The sequence below is a fragment of the Atheta coriaria genome, unplaced genomic scaffold, assembly GCF_025399875.1.
Source record: "Atheta coriaria isolate IRGN ID8LTWV9N9 unplaced genomic scaffold, Caltech_Dcor_3.1 hic_scaffold_3_pilon, whole genome shotgun sequence".
In the NCBI taxonomy this organism is placed as follows: domain Eukaryota; kingdom Metazoa; phylum Arthropoda; class Insecta; order Coleoptera; family Staphylinidae; genus Dalotia; species Dalotia coriaria.
In genome coordinates, this window is record NW_027045445.1 from 10,959,288 (window position 1) to 10,985,123 (window position 25,836).

Genomic DNA, 25,836 nt, shown 5'->3' on the forward strand with positions numbered 1-25,836 from the left:
AGCTTGGTTCATTAGTTAACTCGCGGGTGTTCTTTGTTATTCAAAATGAAAATTGAATTTCATTTACATTACCTGCAGCGTAACAAATATTTTTAATAAAAAATATTCCAACAAGGCAAAATAGTGTTACAACAGCATTTTTAATTAAAATAACTTGCATTCTCTGCAGTAAACGCAGTAAATGTCATTTTTTTGCTTTTATTTGAAATACTGAATAGAAAAATTGATATTCTTTACAAGCGTGCGAAATAACCTAATAAATAATCACAACTTGTAAAAGCAATAAAACTAATAAAAAGTAAAACTTCTCGAAGCAAACGTTAGGAGTTAACGTTAAATTATAACTTTCGGAGAAGTTGTACTTTTGTGTGGGCAAAAAACATTAGCATTTATTTTCGAGGTCGATTGATCATAACCTAGTCTGGATGAAGACTAGTCTTCATTATCGTCTGCTAGTCGAAAAACTCGCAATTTTGTATCTCGGAATTCCAAACTAAACACATCTTTTTATCCTACGAATGATTGTGGTCTGTTTTTGTCATGGATATTGGCCGTGAACACAAAAAATTACTCCCGATGAGTCAGATGACTCGGATGAATCCAGGGATGCGTAGGAGGTGAAGGCATGTAATCGAGAGCAGGGGAATGATAAACTTTAACCTCATCCGGCGCAGGAACTCATTGCTACAGGTCAAATCTTCAGGGGCAATTCTAGCAATCAGGACTAACAGCATAATCTAAAAACGTAAAAAACGTTTATTTATAGATAGATAGAATAGAAAAAAGCCGCCATTTCAATTCTGTGAAAGGATTACCTTTATTTTTTTCATTTTGTAAGTTGCGTCTGCTGTAGTTTAACTTTATAAACTTTCGAATGCAGCACAACGAAATAAATTCAATATCTGAAGACAATTTGATACCCTCCTTTGAATACTAAAGCTTCCTATTGACAAGAAGGATACTTTTTTGTATTCAACTTGCCACATGCTTTTTGTTCAGCCGGATACAGGCGTAAAAATGAAATACATATATAAACCCCCGTATGAAATTGCGAAAATGAATTTCTGATCCAATTTTCGTTTTCTTATTTCATCCGTGATACTTCCGACGAGCCGCGTGGGTAGGCTGCCGTTCTCACACCCTTTCCGTTCGTATTTGAATAAGGAAATCATTATAGATCGGAAGATCGGTAAGGAAGACGGCGAGCGGAACCCGCGCAAGCAAAGCAGGAGCTTCTTTCTGCGACCGGTAAAAGCCACCGAGTAAAGCAGGAATGCGAAAGGCGGGAGGAAACCGTGTTGGGAAAACTAGCTGCAGGTGAGGTGGATGCTGACGCGGAGCAATAAATTTCCACAGGACATATTACCTATACTAATATCTACGCACGGTCTATTATACCGGAAATTATTTTCTTGCATTGTTAGACTGGTCAGTCAATCATGCAAAATTTGAATTCTGCATCGGAAGGGACAAAAGTTGATGAAGCTTGAATATTATAATGGAATTGAAAGACGGACGACATTCCATCATCAAAAAAAGTAGAAATAAATCAAATCAATGTTTTGCTCCTTTTAAGCCTTTTTTGCCATCCATCACCTAAAATAATCTCAGCCGAGGCAAAGCAAAAACAATATTATCTCAAATAAAACAAAAGTAATGCGCCGGTATGTTTTTCCGGTTTTCGCATCTTTTGTGCTAAATGTGCGTGCGGCACTCGTTTTTCCTCCGGTGTGTTTTTCCGGTCGGTAATATTTTGCGGTTTGTGCGGGTGATCACGTCGAGATTAATATATTGACACAAAATGTTTGTTGCCTTCATATTTGCGCGCGCGTGGACATTACGGATGAGCGATGCGCGCCGTTTCCACACCATTTTCGGGCGGAAAAAAGAAAGCGCCTGGATGCGTGCATTATCCTCTTCTGTGTGTACATTAATAATTCAATATGCTTTCCGCTACGGGCAGAGAATACTCGGCGTTGGATATCGTGCATGATGGTACATTCAGTTTGCATACCGAGTGAAACAAAATATAGGAAATTAGGTATTTATTATCCAGGAAATTATATGTTTATTGCCTTTGGCATAAAAAGATTATTTTCTTATTTTGACTTTAAAGTAGGACTTAAAAATAACTGTTTTGACTTAATTAATATTTTTTTAATTCTAAAAATTTTCTGATGTACTTTGTATTTATTTAATTTGCATTGAATAAAAAACAGGTGTTGTTTTTCCACGATATTCGCGATTTTTCAACATATGCATGAATTTCATGTGTGTCACCAATTTGCGCGCGAGTTACGCGCATTTAAAATTAAACACCACTTCTATTTTGATGCGCCATTTAATTTTAGATTTAAGATGTTTTCGCAACGCGAGCGCAAAACTCAAAACTGAAATGTGAAGTAGGTACATTTGCGCATACATTTAAACCGCTCGTAAACCGATTAAGTCATTACAGAAAACATGAAAGCAAAACGCGAATTTAATTTTGCAATGTTAATAACTATTTTATGCGAAATTATTTATTTACTCTCCGCTCCGCCGAATAGATGTTATTTTGTCGCCGGGAGCCTGAATTTCATTTTTAAAGTAAAGAAGTACTCGTAGGTGGATATACCTATAGAAGGAATAAAGTAAGTCTAAAGTAGAAAACCCAGAAGAAAGGACCTCATCCTAAGCGATTATCCTGGTGTCGTCGTCGTCGTCGTTTTTTTCTGTTAGATTTACAGTCTTCTCATCATCCGCCTTGGTTTTTCTTCCGGCGCTTAAACCTTAGTGCTTGCCGTCGTGTGCGGGATGAAATGTGAATATCTTTAACACGCGCTTCTTGATCCTTCGCCAAACTCGGTTTTCGGCGGGATCAGACAAGCGCCCGACCTCGCATCAGCTTCTTTGTGGACTTTCCTGTGGTCCTTCTTAGTCTAGGTCAGGATGAACTATGGCCTAAACGCCTTCAACAAACATTTGCACGAATAACGCGCGGAATTTTAGATAAATTGGTGTATTTTACGTAATTTATAAAATTCTATATTCCAATAGGCAAAAAATTGTAAAATTTAAATCTTTATAATGATCTGTAGAAAAGTTTTCAAAACGGTATCCCATTCACATAACTCAGAAATTGCTTAACTAGCAAAATTCTTCGTCGAACTTTTCATCCGGTCGACTTTTAAACTTGCGGTGATTTCCCGCACAGCTTTCGATATTCGGCATTCAATGATTACGAATATAAAGTTTGGATTTGCGCCGCTAACCACCTTTCTTGCGGGATTGCATCGTGCGGTTTTCGAGCTTACAAGAAAATTCCATCAGAGCAACGAACCAATCGCAAATCGGAGGCGCTAAGCGCTCCAGTTTATCTTCATTGCAAAGTTAATCAAATAATGTAGTTTGGTGATTTTAATTCAATAATTTTTTTGCATTTTTATTTGATTTGAAACAAAAAATGAATATTTTTGTGTTATTGCTTGTTTTGTAAACAGAAAATAATTAATAGCACTCTATATAATCCTAAGGAGATAAGCCGTGGAGCAAAGATTGAGCCGTTTTGTATTCCTGCATCCTTGTGAAGCATTTCCCGCGCTGATGAGCTGGAGTGAAAAATTGCGCGAGCTTATCCTGCGAAACAGTGCGAAAATACAAACGACGCCTACTCTTCCCACACCGCCCAACAACCCACAAAACCTTACTTGCACGCCCACCTTCACAAACCCTCTGCCTGACAAACGACGTCTGCGTTGATGGCAACGTTCGGTCGCGTTCGGGGATCACTGATTACAGCGCACTGCTTCTCGAAATCCTTGCGGGGACTTCGAAGAAGAAAGATATCAGCAATCCTCGCAGACCTCGAGCGGGACATGGCAAGAAACAAAAATAAGCGCGCAAAAAAAATTGCCGAATTATACCCGGCAGCGGGGGCGCGGAGAACGCATGAAAGGAAGTAGAAGGCGGAGATGAAGGAGAAATCCGGACTAATTTGCTCGCTGAATTCGTTAATGTGACTTTTATATAATAAACCGAAATTTCGTCCCCGCTGACTTTTTAAATTCACAGTCGCAATGTGCCACCGTTTGCTGCGAGCTACTTTTTCCTTCGGTCACGTCCTGGTTGTCGGGATTGTGGGGACGGTGGCAAGATCTATGATTTGTGCTGGCGTTGACCTAGTTTTGGTGCGTTTTCCGCGAGGTACAAAGCGCTAAAACGCGCTCGGGGGCTGCGAAAAAAGTTTTAACAACTTGTGAATTATAATTTTTGAATTTTTGAATTATGAAAGATAACAAGAAATATTTCTGAAATTTTCATATTTATACGCGGGCAATATCATAATTTTAATGAAAATGTTTTCTAATTAAAGCATTTAACTTTAGTTATTACTTGATCGTTGATAGTCGATAGTCGATAGTTTGCGAGAATACCAGTTCGAGTTTGCATTATGAGAGTCTTGCATGAACAGGTTTGCTAGTGCTTTCTAATTAGAAGCTTTCTAATAAATTAAGCGCTGTAAGATCGCGCGTAATTTCATTAAAACACAACGCGCTCGCTTTAAAGGACGCGTACGCAACTTTATCCCCTACAAGCTTGCTGATTATAATCAAGCCAAGGATATCCATTCATCCTTTTACGCATTTTTATATTTTTTATCTGTTTATAACAAGCTTGGCATTAATAAAAAAAAGTTAATAAATGTTTTTGCCTGTTATGACAACTGAAGTGGAAATATTATTGTTTATGAAGTGAAAAACTAATTTGATATCAACAATTGAAGCCCTATTTTATTGTATTATGTGGGCTTTTGTTATGCATTACGTGTTAGGCATGTGTGGGCGATGTGCTTCATGATAAAAGCTAACATCTCTCGGCTGCCGCGCGAAGGTCAACAATAGACCACATTGTCCGAAGCGTTGAGCTATTCGAGTTTTCCGGCATTCGGGCATTCGACCAGCGCCATCGGGGAATCTTTCTTTTATTCGCGGGATGAAAAGTCAATATTTACGCCTGCAGCCAACGTGTGCTGCACGAGCACACAAACCACTGAAATTACCCAAATTTGTTATTTCCCCCAACAAACAACCAGACAAACAACAACATCAAACTAAATTACGAACGGGAACACTTTGTTTCAATTCAATTCTTAAAACAATAAACATGTAGGTTGACAGTGTCTCAGGTTGGAGATATTTTTGAGGTTAGAAATGATTAATATAGTTGGTAGGTGGAAAAATGTTGATTGCGTTTTGTGCGGATAGTAAAGATGACCTAAAAACAGGCCGCTGACATTTAAATGTCGTTTTGAGCACAGTTAGCAACTGAAAGTTTTGGGGGCGCGCGAGCTGAAAGTTTGGAATACATTAAAGGCGAGCGGCAAATCGAAAACATGCGCGCGAAATTGCAAATTAAGCCAAGATGTTTCCCTAATTGATTGCGAATTACACAAATTCTCAAGGCCTACATTTCAAAAACTTTCAACTGTTTATTTCTTTTATCTATATAAATCGTTTGACACAAGAAATTCTTCGGTTTTTTTTTGTCTACTTTGCGTTCACATTTTTCCTATTTTAAGTGCGTGTTGTAACGTAACGTCTCGAGTGATGTTCGACGTCAGACGCAAGGAGACCAAGGACCATTTTACGTCGGTCGGCTCTTATGGCCAGTCGGCTTAAATAAGTCCTTTGATCCGCGCGTCGCGGATAAGAGTTTTCCTTTCGAGATGAGCTCACTCAAGCTCAAAACAAGTAAAGATCAAAACCACCGAACGGAAAATTCACACTCGAATCGATTTCAAACCAAATCAGACCATTTTTTTCTTAGATTATTCAGGTTAGATTTGTTCGGTGTTATTTTTAAATCACCGAAATCCAGTGTAATATTGCACGGGCAGAATTTAATTTCCTTGGGAATATATTTGGTTGGATGTAAAGTGGCGGAGTAAGGAATGAATGAATTAATAATGCACGTTCCTCGCACGTGGTGGTGCATAAGGGTGGAAAATGAGCGCGCGTTTGCCACTTGGCGGTGTTTCGAGGAAAAGTCAATGTTGAATGTGACATTAGTATCAGGCGAGCAAATAGAGCGTTAGTCTTTGCTTCCACCTCAATTCCATTCCATGCCATTCCATTCTATCGCCTGAAATGTCTGTGGATTTTGTCCTGTGAATTGTAGCCACAAAGTTGAGATTGCAACATTTGAGCGACAGCTCTATCGCCACAATTTTCGAGCACCGAAAATGTCTTGAACTTCAGCGCAGGGCGCTGGATTCTGGATTTTGTGTTTGTCGATTTAAAAGGTTTGCGCAACTCACGTATGACACACTTGAATCAACACTGATCAGGACAAACATTTTTTTTTCTGATGACGGTGCAATATTTGCTTGAGTAAAGAGTGAATTTTTGGCACAAGGACGTTTAATAAATCACAGCCGAAAATAAATCAAAACTTGATCTGAAAAAATAAAAATAAAATAAAAATATAAATTTGTATAGCTTAATTCGAAGATGACAGTATAATTATAAAAATAAACATGGCGAAATTGATGTAAGTCGGCAATAAATAACTAGCGGCTATTTTAATTAAAGTCGGAAAAGTTGAAAACTGTTTATCTTAAGTTTTATCGTGAAATTTTAGTGTGCGCAGCTTGTGGATAAGTGCGAATAAGTGCGAATTTCCGTAAATGTCACGTTTCTCTGCCGTACTTGTTTGTTCTTTTTCCAGCACTCACGAAATGCCAAACAAACTTCACATGACTGTCTGAGAATCGCCGCGCTTGCATTTCTCAACGTCTCTAAAACGTCGATACGCCGATAACAATGGATAAGTTGAAATTTGCAGCAAATTTTCAATTTTACAGCGTTATTCACTCATAGAAATCAGAATTGAGCGCAGGAAAAATAATTTTTTTCCCTGCATGATGACACAATAAAATAAAACCGAACAAAATGCGACTCACAAGGACCGGAATGGAAAGTTTAAGATGTCGAAAACAACAGCGCGCGTGCAATTTCAGAGGATGCACAGTAAACTTTTGCAAGTTTCGGATGTCTGGAAGTTTGCGCTGGAAAGTTCGTAAAACCAAATGCGACACTACTGCGCAAACATAAAGAAGTTAGCGAAACAAATTGAATTCAATTTTACAACATAAAGATATAGCGCTTTAAGTAAGTAATAAAAACATTTTACGGAATAAAAATTGATGACAGTGTGACTGGTGTGATAAATCGATCTTAGCGATTTGGTTTGTTTGTTGTTTTGCACAATGCACAACAAAAAAACAAAACTTGAGCAAGTTTAGCGACGTCGTCTATCACCGATAGTTTCCGTTATTCAGAACACCACGCAAAAAAGAGCACGCCGCGCGTACATAAAACATTAATATCTGACAGCCGCACGAATTTATATTTAACGCCCACACTCGCACACAGTGTTCAAATGTTGTAACATTTCCAAACATTTTTAAACGTGTGTGCTGAGGTTTAAAACCGCATGTGTTTTAATCATTTTTTGAGTTAATTTTAGCAAATTCACACGTTGCCAACAAAATAAAATTTTATTTCTGTGGTTTGAAATTTTATATATAATTCTAACATATTTGCAATGAAAATGTTTTGTGTGATATGCAAACTTTTATGCAAACTAGAATTTTATTGTTTTGTGGTACATTGTGAAACATATATGAAAGTAGTGGTAGTGGAGGCGCCGGGCAACATGTTCAGCACGCGGAACTTTTCCGCAGAGCATATGTTTTTCGTGGTTGGCATGTGCAGACTGTTTTAATATCGCTCCGCCGCGATAAATATGCGCGCAAACGTCGAAACATTTATCGCCGGCGCGTTGTTTTGCTCGCGACATTTATAAAGCGCCCGCGCGCGCACAAAAACTATATTTATACGCGAAAACGAGTCGGTTTGTCGTCGCTCTGCCAAGAAAAATGCGCTCAGACTTGACTGAAATCCAAAGCGCGCCGACACGCGCACTCATGTGTGAACAAGGATAACTGCCGAGTGTGTGTCCAGGCAGGCCTCTCCAAGCGGGTCGTGATTATTCCATCATCGCATAAAAAATAACAATTATTTACGCGTTTTTTTCTGCAGGGGAAGAAAACAACTCGTTTCCTTTTGTTGGTTTGATTTTATATAGGAAAAAAACTCGTTAAGACTTGGGTGCTAAAAGTTAAAAGTTTTTTTTCTTTCTTTTGTCGTGAGTTCGAAATGTATTCTTGGTATTTTTCTTATCAGCCGAAAGTCGTTAAAACTTTTAAGAAAAAAGTTATTTTAACTTATTGGTACTGCTAATAAATAATAAGTGGTGTAATAATGGCAAAAAAGGGGTTGTGCGTTTTTTTCCTTGGTAACTTTGTTGACGGAAAATTGAATTTTAACCAGTATTATATATGTTTAGGCCTTAAATATGTCCGCAATTAGAAGAATGTGCAGCAATTATGTTCCTTGAGCTGATCAGATTGGTTGCGAATTGTGAAATTCTAAAATTTAATAAAACAACGTCGGCAAATAGAATTACTCGAGTAATCGAGCAGAGCGCGAAACCGGTTTCGAATCTCAATTCTCAATTTTCTCAATTTCTCAATTTTCGGATGAATTTCGTCTCCTGAAAATATTCCCTCTCGAGTCTCGTTCGCGTCCTTTTCGCTTTCAACGATAGCGCTGCTCGTTTCTCCTAATAGACGATTGCTTTCATGATTTATGTGCGCAAGAGGAACTGAAATTACAACAATCTTATTTCGATCAACAATAAAAATCGCCGAGGTTCTCTTCGACTCTCTTGTCTTGCTTGAGTGGGACTCGAATTTATTACGAGCAAAAATTTCCTTTTTTTCGTTCTCGGCTGCTCCTAGCGCAAGGTATACATATAGTGAAGTGAGACCCGCCTTTTTTATGTCGTCTTGAAATAAAGAAAATCCCACCGAAATAAAAAAGATGTGAACTTCGGGCATCCGGTGGAAATTCTAGACAATTCAATATAAAAATTTAAAAACCCCCCACACATTGTAAAAACATGATTTATGATGGATTTTTCTGTTGTGTTGTTGTTTTTTGCGTAGCACTTGAAAGTATCCGATTGTAAATAAATTCCAATCCAAACAAGAATTTATTACCGTAAAGTGCTTCGAATTAATTCACGTCTCCGGATGGAGCAAAACAGAGCCGCAGGACGTAGGACTCGAGTGGCGCGACAGTCCGTCACATGTTACCACCCCTTTTGCAAAGTCAATGACGTATCGTATGCGCGCTGTGCGCTTTTTTGCGATAATAAATGAAACGACGGATTAATAGGTTGTAATCGCCGCGGATAATTTATTGCCAATGTGGAAAGCCCGTCGGCTGCGCAAAGCGGAAAAGAGGCAAAGCACATTCAAAGCGCATGAGAAATGACATTCCGAATGGTTTTAGCGAATACGCGAATGGCATTTCAATAGGAAAATCAATATTTATCAAATCGTACATTACGCTTGCAGCGGAATTTAAATATAACTAAAATTTAAATATGCAACCAAACACACATTTATTAAAACTGGTGTTTTATTTTAAAGCAAAACAAAAGTTTCATCCGGAAGTCTGAAGATTAAACTCTGCTTGCTTTGTGTAGTTGACATTTATTAAAAGCGCAAGTTGGCCGCCACTGGTCGCCGCTGGGGACGTCAGAACCGGAGGCGGACATGACAGCCGCCATGTTTCATATCACCCGGCGTGTAACATCTTCAACTGCCTCAAGCATGTACAAAACTAATAAGAGCAAGAAAAAAGTGAACAGTATTGACATTTTTGTTTCTCGTCTTGTTTGTGTACGTTTGCTGTAAAATTTTATCGCGCAACGTTTTCAAATTGCCAATTAGAGTGCGTTTGTTAACGCTCCGATTCCGCACGTTGGCTTCATCTGAAACTGGAGCGTTTATCGTTAAAGTATTAAATTGCCTTCCCACGTCCGAATGTCTAAATATTGTCGAGGAGTTACAAGACGTAAAAATACACAATTCGCAAATTCGTAAATAAAGTATCTTAATTAAGCCTTCCAACTTCAACAACGCCAAGCGGGCGCTGGCAGTTATTAAACATATTTTAATTGCAAGTCGACTTGACAACACCGCCCACACGTATACAACTTGTTTCTCAATTAGAAAGTTAACTTCTTTTCGATCTCACGAAAGGTAAGATCAAATTTTACGTCTTCTATGTTTTTCAGTCGGTTAATGTTGAGCGATAAGCGCGATAATAGGAATTGTATTCCTGTGTTTAACTGTCAAAACCAGGCTGTGCTTGTTTGCTTGCGTGGTGAATTTGAGTGGAACTGCAATATGCTTTTAATTGAGAATTTAATTGTTATCAAACGTTTACATAGAAGTTAGAGCTGCGAAATAATAAGTTGGTATTGTACATAACCTCAAAATGTAAATTAACTAGAAATCTATTTACTTCATTAATAGTATATTAAGTATCAAATGGCTAAACTGGGACTTTACTCACAAGATTTATTAAGTTTAAGCAATCTAGTGTTTAACATCGTCTAGCCACGTGATGCTAACGCTATTTTTTTTCTACTTACACTCTATTTCCACGTTGATGTTTTTGTATTTCAATTTTTTACTCGCTCACTAGTACAAATGCGCAGGCGCAAACTCCATCTCGTAAATAATGCTTGTAAATAATGGATATTACTCACGACTTGGCTGTTCACTTCCTGTGGCTAAAAACCGTGGAAAAACTTGTGCTTTATAGGTGGAAGTAGAAAAATCATTTTAATTGTTATTTTTTAACTGCATTACTCTACCTATATGAATTATGTAATGAATCTAAAAAAAGTGTATTTTAAGAAATGTAACCACTTTCTCGTTCCGAGGCAATATAAATTTATATTTCCGCATTTTGTTTCAATGTGCACTTAAACATTACTCTTAACTCTGAGAGGTAGTGAAAGTTATTGTTTTCTTTTACGGCCGAAGCGAGTGAACGACGCGGACTGAAAACCATTGGCGCTGCCAACACGTTCAACATGCGAACAACAATAGGCGAGCAGCAGCAAACGACGAAGCCGGTAAAAATATTCCCACTGCAAAGTGCTATATTATTTAACCGCGCACCGCGGCACCAGCAACGGCAACGCTGAAATGTTGAAGAGTCCTTCGAGGACAAGCACCGCGGCGTCGCTCAGCGCTGCCCCACAGTTATACATTATACAAACGCGTTGCGTTGACTCGATCGTCTTGTTCGACAAAAAATATACACATATATTACACTTTGAACACGCTGTATGTATTCGTAATTTTTTGTCGGTTTTTCTTCCGTCTTCATTTCGATTGATTGCGAAGCAAACAATTTATTTATTCAGGCTGCCTTTAATGAAAAACCGAAGCACCTTTTACGCCAAAGGACTGCGCGCGCTTCATTTGCAAGACGACCATGTTTAATTCATTTCGCGTCACCGAAATGCAAACTTGTGCAGCGCTGCAAACAAACATCCGCTGTATTTTTATTATAAGCACAAATTGGCAACGTGCGCAAAGCATTTGAAAGTCAAACCAATTTAAAGAGTAAATTAATTATTTTGAATACTAATAATAACTTCATTAACAATTTGTGTTTAAATGCGCTGTTTGCAAGCATAATTATCGCGCGCAAATAAGATTTCATAGTGTATCTAAAATTGTGTCCTTTGTGCGACGCGAGAGGTCCCAAAAAGGACGCCGCTTTCTAGCGGGCAGAATGGAAAGAGGGCCCTTTAGACGATTATCAACGTCATTAACAAGAAAACTCTCTACCCTCAGCACAACGTACCCTGTGCGCTCATCCTCCACAAGAAGGATAAGGAGATTAAACAAACAATGCTCGGAGAGCTCAAGCTTAAAATCGCTGGCTGGGCTTTCCTATCCAATATTACACTTATTAAAATTACATATTACACGTATTAATCGTAATTTATGGGTGAAAAACCGAATTGCAAACAAACCACCTAATTAAAGTTTGCGTCAAGTATTGCAATTTAAATTTTACTAATTAATTCTAGTTTTACATGTATGTTGAAAGGGATGCACGGGATGTAAGCGAGAGATGTTTGCGTCGCCGTCGATGAATACCATCGAGGATTCGTTATCCTCCGGGAATTACAATTTCCACAATTTCCACAATTCGTGCGAGCCATAGCACGTGCGGCGACCGTGTCGTCAAGCAAATTCGCCGTGCGCACCGACTTGTATTTTAATATCACTATCAAAACTCGTATACGTGGAGTTAACATACAGGGTGTAATTTATTTTTTATTTATTTTTCTGTACGTACTTACATTTATTTCGTTTTATTTTTGCTTGTTTGGGATTGTGTATGTGTGTTTTTTTGATGCGCGTTACGACAGCATGATGAGAAAATCACGTGAGTGGCGGGCGGGAGACATTTCTTTGTGCTTTGTGTCATTCTGTCCCTCCATTATAGTCTCACGATCCTTCCTACTGTTTGGACTTTTTTATTTAACATTTCTTTGACAAGCTTAGCGCATTTTGTACAAAATTTACTAAAATTACTAAAAATTTGTCGGTGAAATTTATTTGTTTTACCTTGTTTTTTGTTTGGAATAGAATCGACATTTACATACTAACAATTTATTTATAAATTTTGATTTATATCATTTATATCAAACGTTCTCAAGTTTTTGATACATATACTACGTAGGTGTCTCTTTTATATTATTTTCGTAAGTTGCAATACCTTATCGATAGAAGATGTCGACTTCTCGGATGGTTTCGCACTCGAAGAATTCAATTTCGCCGCATGAACGACGCGAAGGCGAAGGCGTGTGTTTGCTTTATTTAGTCGCCTACCGAGGACGAAGTCTGAAAATCTATCTGTAGATATGTAGAAGTATCTTTCGAAAGGTATATCAACTACTACATGCGCATTCAATCGTCTCTTGAGAATCATTCGAATGTACGACTACGAGTACTTACTTCTCGAAGTAAAAGTTAAGCTAAAATAAAAAGGATAACCAGAAAAAATATGAGTTATAACTACGCATCCATCGCATGTTTCTCTCTATCGCTGAAAATATCAAATTGTAATAATGAACAGGCTCAAATTGCTGTAATTGCGAGTTCTCAATTTGCGTTTTACTCTTTTGGCTTTTGGCGATTTTTTCGAAATTGCGCATGTTCGCTTTATTTCTGCGGGCGGTGCGTAGAGCAATATTTCGTTGCGTATTCGAACGCAGATTGACATTTAGTTCAATGGCACCGATTCGGCAAACGCAATAGCGACGCGTTTTCCATCGAGCACCGTCAGCACATCCACCACACGCTACCATTAAATATGTTTCCACCAGATTAAATAACAGCGGCGATGTCAAATAATACGCTACACGATTTGAGGGGAAAGTAAAGCGATGATTTCAAATTGAAATGGCAAGTATTGAAAGCAAGGTAAACAAAGTCAAATCCTAAATTGACTCATTTGAATCGCAATTAAATTGTGGATTGATATAAATTATTGCGCATGCGTGTTACAATTAATGCGTTCTATGATATTCAAATTCATTTAATTCCACCTCAATATCTTCTATTCGGTTCGATTAAACTTGTAGGTGGAGGTCGCAGTCTTTATTAATTAAATTCCAATTATGAAAATAACTGTGGCAAGAAACGCCATCACGTATAATACTATTCCGCCCACCGAGCTTTATTCATCGTTAATTATAATAATACGCGAACGTTCAAATGTTAATTACGCTAATGAACAAAAGCGACAAGTTTAAATATTGTATGTAGACGAAATTCGAAAGTCACAACAGATCTGTACAAATTAAGTGGGAATGTGTATGTATATAAGCTTAATTTGCTTTTTAACTCAATTTCAGATTCGGCTTTGTTTTTCGACGAATGTTGTCTGACACCGTCTGGGCTGTCTGTTTATTGTTCATTATTCTCAATTATTTTTAAGACTGATTTTTGGCGAAGCATCGTCGCACGCGCAAGTCTTTCGATTTAGTGTAAAATTGGATTTTCTTTTGTTGGGACAAATCGAGCGTGCTGAACCTGTTTGTTATCGACTTTTGGCAGTCTAGACGACTAATGGCGTATTTTTACGTGTTCGGCGACAGAAACATAACCGATCTTTGCTTACTTTAATGAGCTTAATGATGAACACTTGTTGTGTCTTATTTTTGTCAATTTGTTGCAAATTATTTTTAAAAAAATTTTCTTCTACTGTTGCGGTTTAAATTACACGCCGTGTGCACAAAAAAAAGAGTTAACCGGTCAAAACGTTTAAAATCAACGAAGGTGGCGGCAGCGTGGGGATTGGTGGTAGCTTATATCTCCAACGTTGGGTGCTTGCTTTGCTCGCGCGTCTTCCTTTATGTCGGGCCGGTGGAGGCGGCGGAGGCGGCAGCGGTGCGTGTGCGAGTGCCGCGTGTGCGCCATGCCGGATCGATGGAGCCTTCCCTTCCCAGGCAGAGGCAGAGGAGGTACAGAGGAGGCATAGCGGAGGCAGATGAGGCCTAGCTCGGCTTCAGCAGCCGCGCCGGCGGTGGCACCACCACCATCGGCGTGCGTTTGTTTTATATCGCAATCGCTGTCGCTGCCCCCTACATCGGCCGCAATTCGAAGTGAGCAGTGAGCGTCATCCTCTCGAAAAGCCGAACACGCACCCGGTTTTAACCTGGCAGGCGAACGCGGCAGTAAATTCAAACAGGCGGCGCGTAATTTTACCAAAATGTGGTGATATTAATGGTCGGCCGCATGGTCAAGTGTTCCGACAGGCTTTTATCTAGTGCGAATCGAATTTACAGCCGCTCACACCATATTACACTATTTACAAAAAAATTTAGTATTTACCAAAACCGGTTTGAATGCCATTCACATTGAACGTAAATACACTGTAGAATTAATTAATTGACAATGATAAGCATAGGGTAAATTTTCGACTGTAAATTCGAGTGGTAAGTGGACCGATTCATTACACATTCACCGGATGCAAAGTACAAGCAACTAATCTTCCTGCCACTGCGCATTGCGCGCCCAAAGTTCATTATCGCAAGGAAACCGAAGAGACATTTGCACCAGAAACCAGATACGCATATACCGAGCGTTTAGACAAGTTTTCAACGTAAATTTAATTCAATACATATTGGAATAAATATTTCCCGTACGGGCTGTATGAATCATGAACAGGCTAAGATGACACATAATTTACAACCTTACCGAAACATTTCCCATTTCCCACGCATGCGATTCGCAAAGTATCGCGTATCAGATTAATAAATTCAAATTGAATAAGTGCTCGCTTGTATTGTGCAGATGTGCAGGTGTGGTGGGCAAAAACTTAACCTCTCTAGAGCCCTACAAACTTTCAAACCCGGAGATATTTCCAGCGGTGAATTTACCTGAAACTCGCTTACTCGTCGTATGTTGCCCGGCGCCTTCACTAAGCTGTGGCAACGGCTCTTGGAGTTGTTAGTGCGACCGCCTCGAATGCATTATTAAAACGTTTACACCTCAATGATGCAGCTTGAATATTTCACGACGCCACTTACTCATAACAGGCGTAAAAGCATTTCTTGAATATTCTTGCTTTAAAAATTTTATATTTTACACCGTTTAGATGTGTAGGATAAAATTTTGAGCAAAGAAAATACAGGCGTGTGTTTGCAGAGTGTTTAAAGTGTTTAGTGTTTAAGCCATTGCGATTTATTGCAGCCTTTAATGGAAAATCTCACGCGGTCTGCGCGCAGAATTAGCCAAATAAACGATCGTGTTCGACGCGAGTTTAAAGCCATAACCGAACCAAATTGAGCGCATTTCCCCACGCAAATAGCGTCGTTGTGGCGACACTAAAACCTGCATAAGTGACCCGAATATGTAAAATAAAATTTCATGCCTTCACACGTTTGCAGCAAATCGGGTGTGGTCTATAATCATAATCGCATCCGTAATGCTATAATCGTATTCATAAAAGAAACTATGTATCTTTAACGAAAAACAAATTGTTACTGCAGACATTTCCAGTTAATTTTATCAAACTTTAAATGATTATCTTGAAATTGTTTTGGAAGAATGTTGAAATTTGTTTTGCACTACTAGGTAGATGCGATCCGGGGTACAAAATACAAACGATCGTAATTTGCAGCTAACCGCACATTAGCAATCAATGCCGTTTAGGATCACAACGAGTGATTATTCTGAGCGAACGAACAATGCAAGTGAAGCAAACTAGAGCAAACTCTATCTAGTCCAGTGAAATTCAGTGGTAAAATGTTGTTATTTGCCATTTGGTCATTGCGTTCCCATTGACCTTGTAATCAAAAATCTATTTTCGATCACGTTTAATAAAGGCATTAATTATTCGTTATGCTATTATTCCGATTACATCACCACAAGAGATTTGTATACAGTTGAACAAGCGAACTAAACTAGAATTACGGAACTTTGACAGTCAAATAATCTACATATTCGGATAAATTCTAAACTTTAAATACAGTTGTTTGTGTTGCAGGAGTTTTCATTACGTACAAAGGAATCTCATCTCGCAATCTTTATTGTCTCCCGCACATAAGATAATTACGCGAAGGCCCGAGTGGCACTCACGCAGAAAAACAGGACGTGGTGAGAACACTAGAGCATTCTCCGTCACAACTATTCGAGGCCGTCGTCGTTATTTTCATATCACATTTTCACACACATATATTTCTTGCGTTTCATAATTTATTTCTCCGAGTTGTTCTACAATTCAGACTATTCGAATATAGACGCGCTAAATTAAATTAAAAGAAAATCCTTCCAATAATTTAAAATAGTGTTATTAATGATTTGCTTTTATAAGAGTTTTTTTTTTCTTAAAGGTTGTTTATTTTTGTTGTTTCCGTATAATTGGTAAAATATTTTCGGAAATTTATTAAGTTTTGGTAGTTCACTATAGGCAACCCAATATACACAATCTTGCTCCATCGCGCAAACTCCGCTGAAGAACAAGTGACAGTGTTGCAGAGCTGTGGAGTGACATTGTTTTGATGTCAGTTGCGTTTCAAGTCAACAATTAGCAATGTTAAGAAAATGAACCTATGATGGTGGAGTTGTGTTAAATTCGCTGCATTCTTTTCTCTGCGACAATGGGTGCGATAACCAGTCGTCAGAATGCAGGCGTGGAAGAAGTGGATATGGTTAATCATCATGCCTACAGATATCCACCTAGATCAGGTGAGTTGACCTCTTAGAGCTAAATTATTTAACTTTGGTTATAAATATCTTGTAGGAAATTACTTCGGGACGCATTTTATTATGGGCGGAGAGCGATTTGATACTCCACAACCAGAATCATACCTGTTTGGAGAGAATACTGATTTGAATTTCTTGGGATCTCGACCCACACCAGTAAGTTACAAATGTAATGTACGACAATAAATATAGCTATATATTTTATTTAGTTTCCATATCCTCCACCACAACCCAGTGAGCCTACAAAAACTCTCAAAAGTCTTGTGAATATCAGGAAAGAATCTCTAAGATTTGTCAGGGCTCCTGTTGATTATGTCAAACCAAGAATTGATAGAGGTGGAGGTGATGCAGATGTGGAACTGGGCAAGTCAATGAATTTTAACATTGAATTTACGTTCGATTGTGACGTCCGCTGCTCGATTACTATCTATTATTTGGCTATGGAGGACTATTCAACAGTTGGAGCTGTGTAAGTGTTCAAAAACGAACTTTTCATTTAAAGTAGTTTTATAATTTTCTAGTCGTTACATACCACGTGATCCGAAGACAACAAGTGAAACTTTTCGGTATAAACGCGGGGCTAATCAACAATTTTGTCAAATGTTGCACGTTTTTGATCCGACTCGTTACAATGAAGATGAATTATTGTACGATATGGATCGTGAAGTCATTCCGATTGCGATCCATTGTGTGGCTGATGAAGGCCCAGATGAGTATCGTCAATCACATGCAACTTATGCCAGCGTTGAGAAGATGTCAGATGGGACTTATTCTCTCAAGGCATTGAAACAGAAGTTGTTTGTTGATGGTTTGTGCTACCTACTGCAAGAAATTTATGGAATAGAGAATAAGAATAATGACAAAGTAAGTTAATATGAATTATATCTTAGTCCATTATTGATATCTGGTTTATTTTGTAGTGTACCGATGACGATACAGATGATAACGGTTCGGAATGTGTAATTTGCATGTGTGATGTGCGTGACACTTTAATTTTACCCTGCAGACATCTCTGCTTATGTAATTCATGCGCTGATTCATTGCGTTATCAGGCCAACAATTGTCCGATTTGCAGAGCGCCTTTCAGAGCTCTTTTGCAGATCCGTGCATTACAGAAAACTGGCAATATGGCTCTTCCACCAGTTAGTCCACCTGATGTAACTATTAATTACTTTTTATCTTTCAAGGCGATATTTAATGTTACTCTATATTGCATAGGGAAATTGTGAAAACATTCCGATCGGATACGAAGCTGTCTCTCTTATTGAGGCATTAAATGGTCCATGTATCCCACGCGCACCTGCCGCAATGCCGGATTTGGTGGAAACACCCGAAAATGAATCTGCAATCCAGGCGGCTAAAATACTCAACGGCCAACCAACAAAAGGAAAATCAGTTAAAGAAGACTCAAACGCACCAGAGTTTGGAATGGCCGTTCTGCTCTCTACTCATTCTGAGGAAACACCTAGAGATTCCAATGAACAAAAAGAAACTAAAAGTTTACTTCTCACCGATCCAGGTTCAAATCAACACAATCGCAAACATTCCAAGAATAAGGATAAAGAGATTGTTGTTAAGCATCTCAATGAAAAATTGGATAAAGAAGAAGTATGTTAATATTTCACGTGTATTTTTGATACGTTATAATTGTGATGTTTTAGATTATGGATGAGGACAGTGAGGCTGAGAAATTGTCTCCATTACTCAACAATACCTCTCCTCGGCATGTCGCTTTGAATATTGAAGATGTTGTTGAATCAATTGATGGTGCTGATACTGATGACGCTGATGATTCGCAACACGAGATGCAGAAACACTCGAAAAAAGACGGTGATGAGTCTGACTATTACACTCCGGATGAAGTCACACCGGCTGATGGAATTTATGAGCCGAGCGCGCCTGCTAGTTCAGTGGACAGCACTCCTCAGCGTCTGCCTGGAACACCCATGTCACATGCAAGCGCACGCAGCTCACAAGACAGCTACACTAGCGGCTCCAGCACCCGACATCTGCTCTCTGTTGCAAATATAAATGCAAACGCTAACGCGCAGAACAACATTACCGAAAAGATCGTGGCGAATGTTATCGAATAATTAGAATTTCTCACTTTACTTTTGTAACTTATTTTAAAATGTATTGTTTTGTATATTGGCAATTGGTGGAGGATGATGAATCTGTGTAAGATCTGTAAGTTTAGCACTGTTTTGTGTATCATTCCTTTTGAAACACCCTGTATTTTATCCGTTGTTTTTGGAAGGTTTTTATTAATGCATATAGCGATTCCTGCATATGTTTATATTATATAATTAAATACACTAGGATTTATATAAACTGTACCAATTAATTAAAGATTATTTGTTGCAGAAATATTCAAATGCGGTTGCAGGCCGTCGAGGTGAGTTGGCGTTTAAATTAAATGTCCTTGAATGATTGAACATTTCAATTATCTTGAATGTATCTCTTTTTTCCAGCTTGGGAAGAATCAATGAATGGTCATTATTGTTTCTTGATAAAACGTTGTATTGCAGCGAAATTTCCTCAGGATTTGTTTGAACTTCTTCATGTATTCCATGTTCAAGTGTCTGTTGTTCCATGTCATGCAGTTGTTTCTTCAAGATTGTGGGAAATTTTATGAAATTTAGCACGTTTAGGACGAAAATACCTATTTCCAATATGATTATAACAATTTTTGTTATGTAATTCATTTCTGAAAATTTTGCCTCACATAAATTGCGTTTACGGAGCAGGAAATTGTGAAATATATATTGACATTCAAAATTTTCCGATCGGAATTAATTATGATAAGAGGTGGCATCACTTACTATATAATTTCTAATCTTAAGTTTTGGCAAAACTATTGAAGTCAGTTTTAATTGTAGACATAGCTATAAAGGTAAAAGGAAAAGGATAAAAAATAGCAGTTTGGTGTTATGAGGCTCTGATTTCTGTTTATTTTTTGGCTTTTTGGGTCTGACAGAAAAGTCATTCTAGCATCAAATTGTAAGTATCGTAATTCTTTATTGTAATTAACACTTAGTTTTGTAATTTGTACACGGGGAAGGCATAAAAATTGCATTTTTGTGTTTCGCGGCACTTATTTCTGGTGATTATCGGGCTCTAGAAATTGAACGGAACTCCAGAGGAGAGCCATTCCTACATCAAATTGTAAGTAATATAATTCTCTATTCTATTTATGGCTTGGTTTTCTGATTTTTGTAGGTCGAAGTTATATAATTTGCATTTTTGTGTTTCGAGGCACTGATTTCTATTTGTTTTAGGGCTCTAGAAATTGAACGGGACCTTGCAGGAGAGCCATTTCTGCATCAAATTGTAGGAATTGCAATTCTGTATTTTATTCATGTCATAACTATCTGATTTTCATATGCTGGAGCCTTAAAAATTACATTTTTGTGAGTCGAGACATTGATTTATGTGAGGTATGCTATCAACAATTTTAAAATTTCGCATTTGTTTATTGGCAACAACGATGGGATAAACTTGTGGGAATAATTTTTGTTGAAACAGACAATCTAGCGACATTTCAGAAATATTTTAAGAGTACAGTTTGAAATTGTCTGCTTATGTTATTGATTCGCACAATTGATTTGTAGCCGCACAAAGAATTGAATGGTGAGGCAAACGTGTACCGGTAATCGCACACAAGGACACGAATTTCAATGAACTACATTATTAAATTGAACACAAGAAATTAAACATACATACTACATGATAAGGGATTATATATTACATAATATCTGTTGATTTATCATAAACTAAAAACTTTGAAAACATGGTGTCGAAAGCACCCTGTATCTAGAGAACTATTTGACTTTTTTGTACTTTCATATTGCCATGTTAAAGGTCGAAAGTCTCTCTACTGGATGCATACTTTTTCAATCTTCTAGCCCTTCCGGAAGTGTCTTAAAATGCCCTTTAAAAATTGGCATTTTTTTCAAAAAAAATTAAAACATGGTGTTGAAAACACCTTGTATCGTAAGAACTAGTTGACTAGTAAAGTTCGAAAGCCTCTCTATACGATGCATACGTTTTCAATTATCTAGCCCTCCCAAGAGTGTTCTAAAATGCCCTTTAAAAATTGGTATTTTACATAAAAAATTAAAATATGGTTTAGAAAACGCACTGTACCTCGAGAACTATTCGAGTTTTTGGTAGTTTCTTATCGCCATGTTAAAGTTCGTAAGTCTCTCTATAGGATCCATATCTTTTCAAACTTCTAGCCCTTCCGGAAGTGTCCTAAAATGCCCTTTAAAAATTGACATTTTTCAAAAATATTGAAAACATGGTGTGGAAAACCCCTGTTTCTCGAGAACTATTTGACTTTTTTGAAGTTTCTCACGGCTATGTTAAAGTTCGAGAGTCTTTCTATCCGATCCATATCTTTCCAACCCCCTAACTCTTCTAGAAGTGCCTTTAAAAGCACTTCAAAATAGCTATTTTTGTCCCAAAAATTTCAGTTTTTGGTCGAATAGCAGGGTCGAACTTTTTTGTTAATTTTTTTTTGGTCGAAGAATAGGGCCGCATTTAAAAAAAAAATTGTCACAGAACAAGGTCGAATTTTTTAGTCGAATAACAGGGTTAAACTTTTTTCTTAAATTTTTTTTGCTTGAACAACAGAGTCGAACTTTTTTATTTAAATTTTCCTGTCAAAATATTAAATTAAAAAGTTGGAATTTTGAATTCCTGATTGATAAAACAGTATTTTTTAAATTTAATTAAAAAGCAATTAATTATGACAAATTGGCGGAGGCGCCTGACATTAAAAGAGTTGTTTTATTAATTGTTGATAGCTACCTCATTGTGTAGAGGGGCTCGTTATAATAAAATTTAAACGACTTTTCTCTTATTAGCAGTAAGGTATTTCCTGCAAATCTCATTAAGTGAAATGTGCACTCCCATCGAGACTAAAGAATCAATTACCTCAGGAACTAATAGAGATAAACAAAAACCAAAAACACCCCAATGTTTAGCATCAAATCCTAAAGAAGATAACATTTAAAATTTGAAATATTTGAAATATGTGCCTATAAAGTTTTCCACCGCGATTTTCTCGGAAAATAATAAAGTTAGTAAAAAATTTTCATCATTTTGTTCATGCCATGATAAGGATCTATAAAATGGCAGATTTAGATTTCTCCATTTTCCAAAGTTGACCAAAGACCACTCAAAAAGATCAAGATTACACTTGACTCTTTTTGGACTCAAAAAAAAATTTTAAGCTAGAAGAAAATGGAAAACGCTAATTGATTGAGTTTTCCAAGGGGATGAAAGATATGAAGTCAGTTTACCGATAAAATCATTATTTCGGAAAATGGGTGGTAAATTCTAAACTGATCAAATAAAACCACTTCTCCGATTTACCCCAAATGTTTCCAATTGAAGTAAGACATCACCAGGATTCCATTAATCCAGGTTTAGTTGCTTTATCTTAATTAGTTTTCAAGTTAGTGATCATTTTTAATTATTACGTAAGTGTTGATAACTGAAAATTTTAACATGTTTTATAATGTAAAATGTAAATCTACATTCATAATTTTAAATATGTAAACTGTTTTTCAACCAAAAAAATTCGAACGAAAAATTTTAAGTAAAAAAGTTCGACCATGTTTTTCAACCGAAAAAATTTTTACAAAAAAATTCAACCGAAAAAATGTTTACAAAAAATTCGACCGAAAAAAATTTTAAAAAAGAGTTTACAGAAAAATTTAACCGAAAAAAGTTTTTAAAAAAATCGACCGAAAAAAAATTTAACAAAAATATTTGACCAAAAATTGTTAAGTATAAAAGTTGGACCCTGTTTTTTTTACAGAAAAAAATTTAACAAGAAAAGTTCGACTCTGTTCTTTGACCAAACAAATTTTATCAAGAAAAGTTCGACCCAGTTCTTCGGCCAAAAATGAAATTTATAGGACTAAATTCACGATATTTGAAGGTTATTTTAAGACACTTCCAAAGGTTTAGTTAAAATCATATGTATAGAATAGAGGATCTATCAACTCAACACATAACGTTAAGAAACTACAAGAAAATCAAATCATTTACGAGATACAGGGCGTTTTCCAAATAAAGTTTTCAAATTTTTATGAAATTGCCCACTTTCGATGTTCATTTTAGGGTACTTCCGGAACGACTGGAAGATTGGAGGCAATACATCTTGTAGAAAAACTCTCTAACTTTATTCTGGAGGGGAGAAACTCTAAGAAAGTCAATTAGTTTACAAGATACAGGGTGTTTTCCCCATCATATTTTAAATTTTCCTGAAATTGCTCATTTTTAAAGAGCATTTTCGAACACCTCCGGAAAGGGTGGAAGGTTGGAGGGAGTGCATCGTGTAGACTCTACACTGTAGAGGAACTTCTTAGCTTTACTCTGGCGTAGAGAAACTCTAATAAAGTCAATTAGTTCACTAAATACCGGAGGTTATTCTCACCTCACTTGTTTTCAATTTTTTTATGACGAAATATTTGTCAGCAACGGTAGCTTTTGAAATAATACTAATTTTTAAATACAGTTTTCAGACCCTTCAGGCCCTATTTAAATTTTAATGAAAATTATTGTTTTTATATGCCAATAGGGCCTTAATCTGTAATTATGTTACTAGTTTCCGATTCAGAAATTAATCGTAATTAAATTTTCCATGCATAGTACAAGTACAATTCTTCTTATGTTCTACACTACCACGCTGAAAGTATCTGTGTTTATAAACAAACATGTTTTCTTATCTCGTGTAATTTTAGTGCGATCGCCACGCGGTTGGCTTGTGTACCACGTTAGTTTCATTTTTGTCGTCAGGTGATCTGCACGCACATTTTCGTCATTATTCTTGGGTTGATAAATGCTTGTTCGATTGTGCGCGATTGATGTGGGGTGTTCATACTCGTACCACGCGGATTGTACATACTCAGAGGTAAAGCGTGAGTGATGTTCCGTTAGCCGTCGTATTCTTTTGGTATTATACGCGTGTTACATTGGTCCTACAATGTGCATAATTAAGGTCCATACAACTTATGCAACAAAACGCAAAAATTTATTTTGCATCAAGGTATGTTCTCGCATTTCTTTAGCCATTTGAAAATCAAATTTATTATTAACTTTAATTGCTTGCGCTTTTCCAATTGTTTTACATGATTCAAAATAAAATTCTGATTCTGATAAACTGCCCAAGTCCATAAGCCATTTTTCGTAACTTGCTAATGATACCGAAGTAACACAGCTATAGAAAATAGTTTCACCACAAGTTAAAAAACAAATACTTCCCTGATTGTATGAGCTCCCATAAAAGTCAATTTAATAATATACTTGAAAATTTATTTACTTTTGAATCCCCTTTGTCGTTTTCAGGAATCGTTTAATAATAAGATTTCCTTTAATTCTTGTGAATGTATGTGTGTTGAAGTGTTGTTCTTTTTAAAAACATGAATAAAAGTGCAACATTTATACCTGAAACGAATAGAGCATGATAAGAGAACAAGGTGGCTTAGATGCATGTGCCTATACTTGCAAATTAGAGATTCATGGTTCGAATCTCAGTTAGAGCAAAGGATGTTTTCATAAATATGAAAATGAACCAACACGACTATTGAGGGTTGCCTATGTATCAAAGCTGAAATCCACACGGAATTCAAATAACAGCGAACGAGTAGACGGCAATACAGGGAAGTTGGGAATAACAACAAGATTAAGGAAGGCGTAGTAGGAGAACAAAGTAAGATGACAAAGCCACCCCGAGAACAGGAGGGGCTCGGGTTTTTAATTTTTTTGGCGACGTGTCGTTCAATAAGACAGCACTTTCGCCCACGGCTTCGATGCATTGCTCCCGGCCCAACCTACAGCTACGATGTCTCTACGCTTCATCCCCAGGATTCTCAGGCATATCAACAATTTTTATGGTGGGAGACCACCCCCAGAGAGAGGGAACTCCTTATAAGGACATCCTTATAAGGTCTTATAATATTTCTAAGTTTTAAGTCGTCTCAAGAGAGGTGATACTTAAAAATATTCTTACAAGTTCTGACCTGTACCTGTAATGGTAGAAGGGGTGCACACAAATAATACAAGTCACAATCTGTTCGAACATTTCTTTATTAAAACAAATAATAAGAAAACCGCAAGGACCAATTTTCATGAGCTGTAAACTGAAATAAATTTACAGGGTGATACAAAATAATAATTGAACTTATTTATTACAGGATACACTCCTTCATTAAAAATAATAAAAATTGAATCAACTCAATACATACAGACTATTAACATTACCAGCACTGCTAATTAGAGAATGTTAAGAAATAATAATATACAGAGTGATACAAATAAAAACCAAGTGATTTTAGAAATTCAAAAATTTAAGAAGTAAGAGGACACCTAGGCACAACTAGAAGTCAATTTTTACACGATGTCATGGAAAACTAGAAAAACTACACAGGGTGTTACAAACGCCAACCAGGTAATTTCATAAATTACAAAAGTTAACGAGGAAGGGGACCCCCAAGGCAAAACTATAGGTCTATTTTCACCCAATGGCATGTTATCAGAGAAAAAATACTATACAATGTGTTACAAAAACAAAAGCTCATATTTCAAACCATTCCCTCTACATGTCAATGAAACGTGATTAAAGA

At 37.1% G+C, this 25,836-nt stretch overlaps 1 protein-coding gene across 1 annotated transcript; it reads left to right on the forward strand.

Moving 5' to 3' along the window:
- The first annotated feature begins 16,947 nt into the window (after positions 1-16,947).
- On the forward strand, positions 16,948-19,531 carry Mrgn1 (Mahogunin ring finger 1). Its single transcript, XM_065299670.1, has 7 exons — positions 16,948-17,182; positions 17,238-17,356; positions 17,410-17,669; positions 17,722-18,064; positions 18,121-18,357; positions 18,419-18,808; positions 18,862-19,531. The coding sequence occupies exons 1-7, from the start codon at positions 17,095-17,097 to the stop codon at positions 19,291-19,293; spliced, it is 1,869 nt and encodes a 622-aa protein (XP_065155742.1). The 5' UTR covers positions 16,948-17,094; the 3' UTR covers positions 19,294-19,531.
- Positions 19,532-25,836: the final 6,305 nt, after the last annotated feature.

Excerpts from the sequence above, each read along its gene's own strand:
- Mrgn1 (XM_065299670.1), top strand. The coding sequence starts at position 17,095 with ATGGGTGCGATAACCAGTCGTCAGAATGCAGGCGTGGAAGAAGTGGAT. Across the intron at positions 18,065-18,120 it reads AGAATAAGAATAATGACAAA|TGTACCGATGACGATACAGA; the intron begins GTAAGTTAATAT and ends TTTATTTTGTAG. Across the intron at positions 18,358-18,418 it reads CACCAGTTAGTCCACCTGAT|GGAAATTGTGAAAACATTCC; the intron begins GTAACTATTAAT and ends TATATTGCATAG.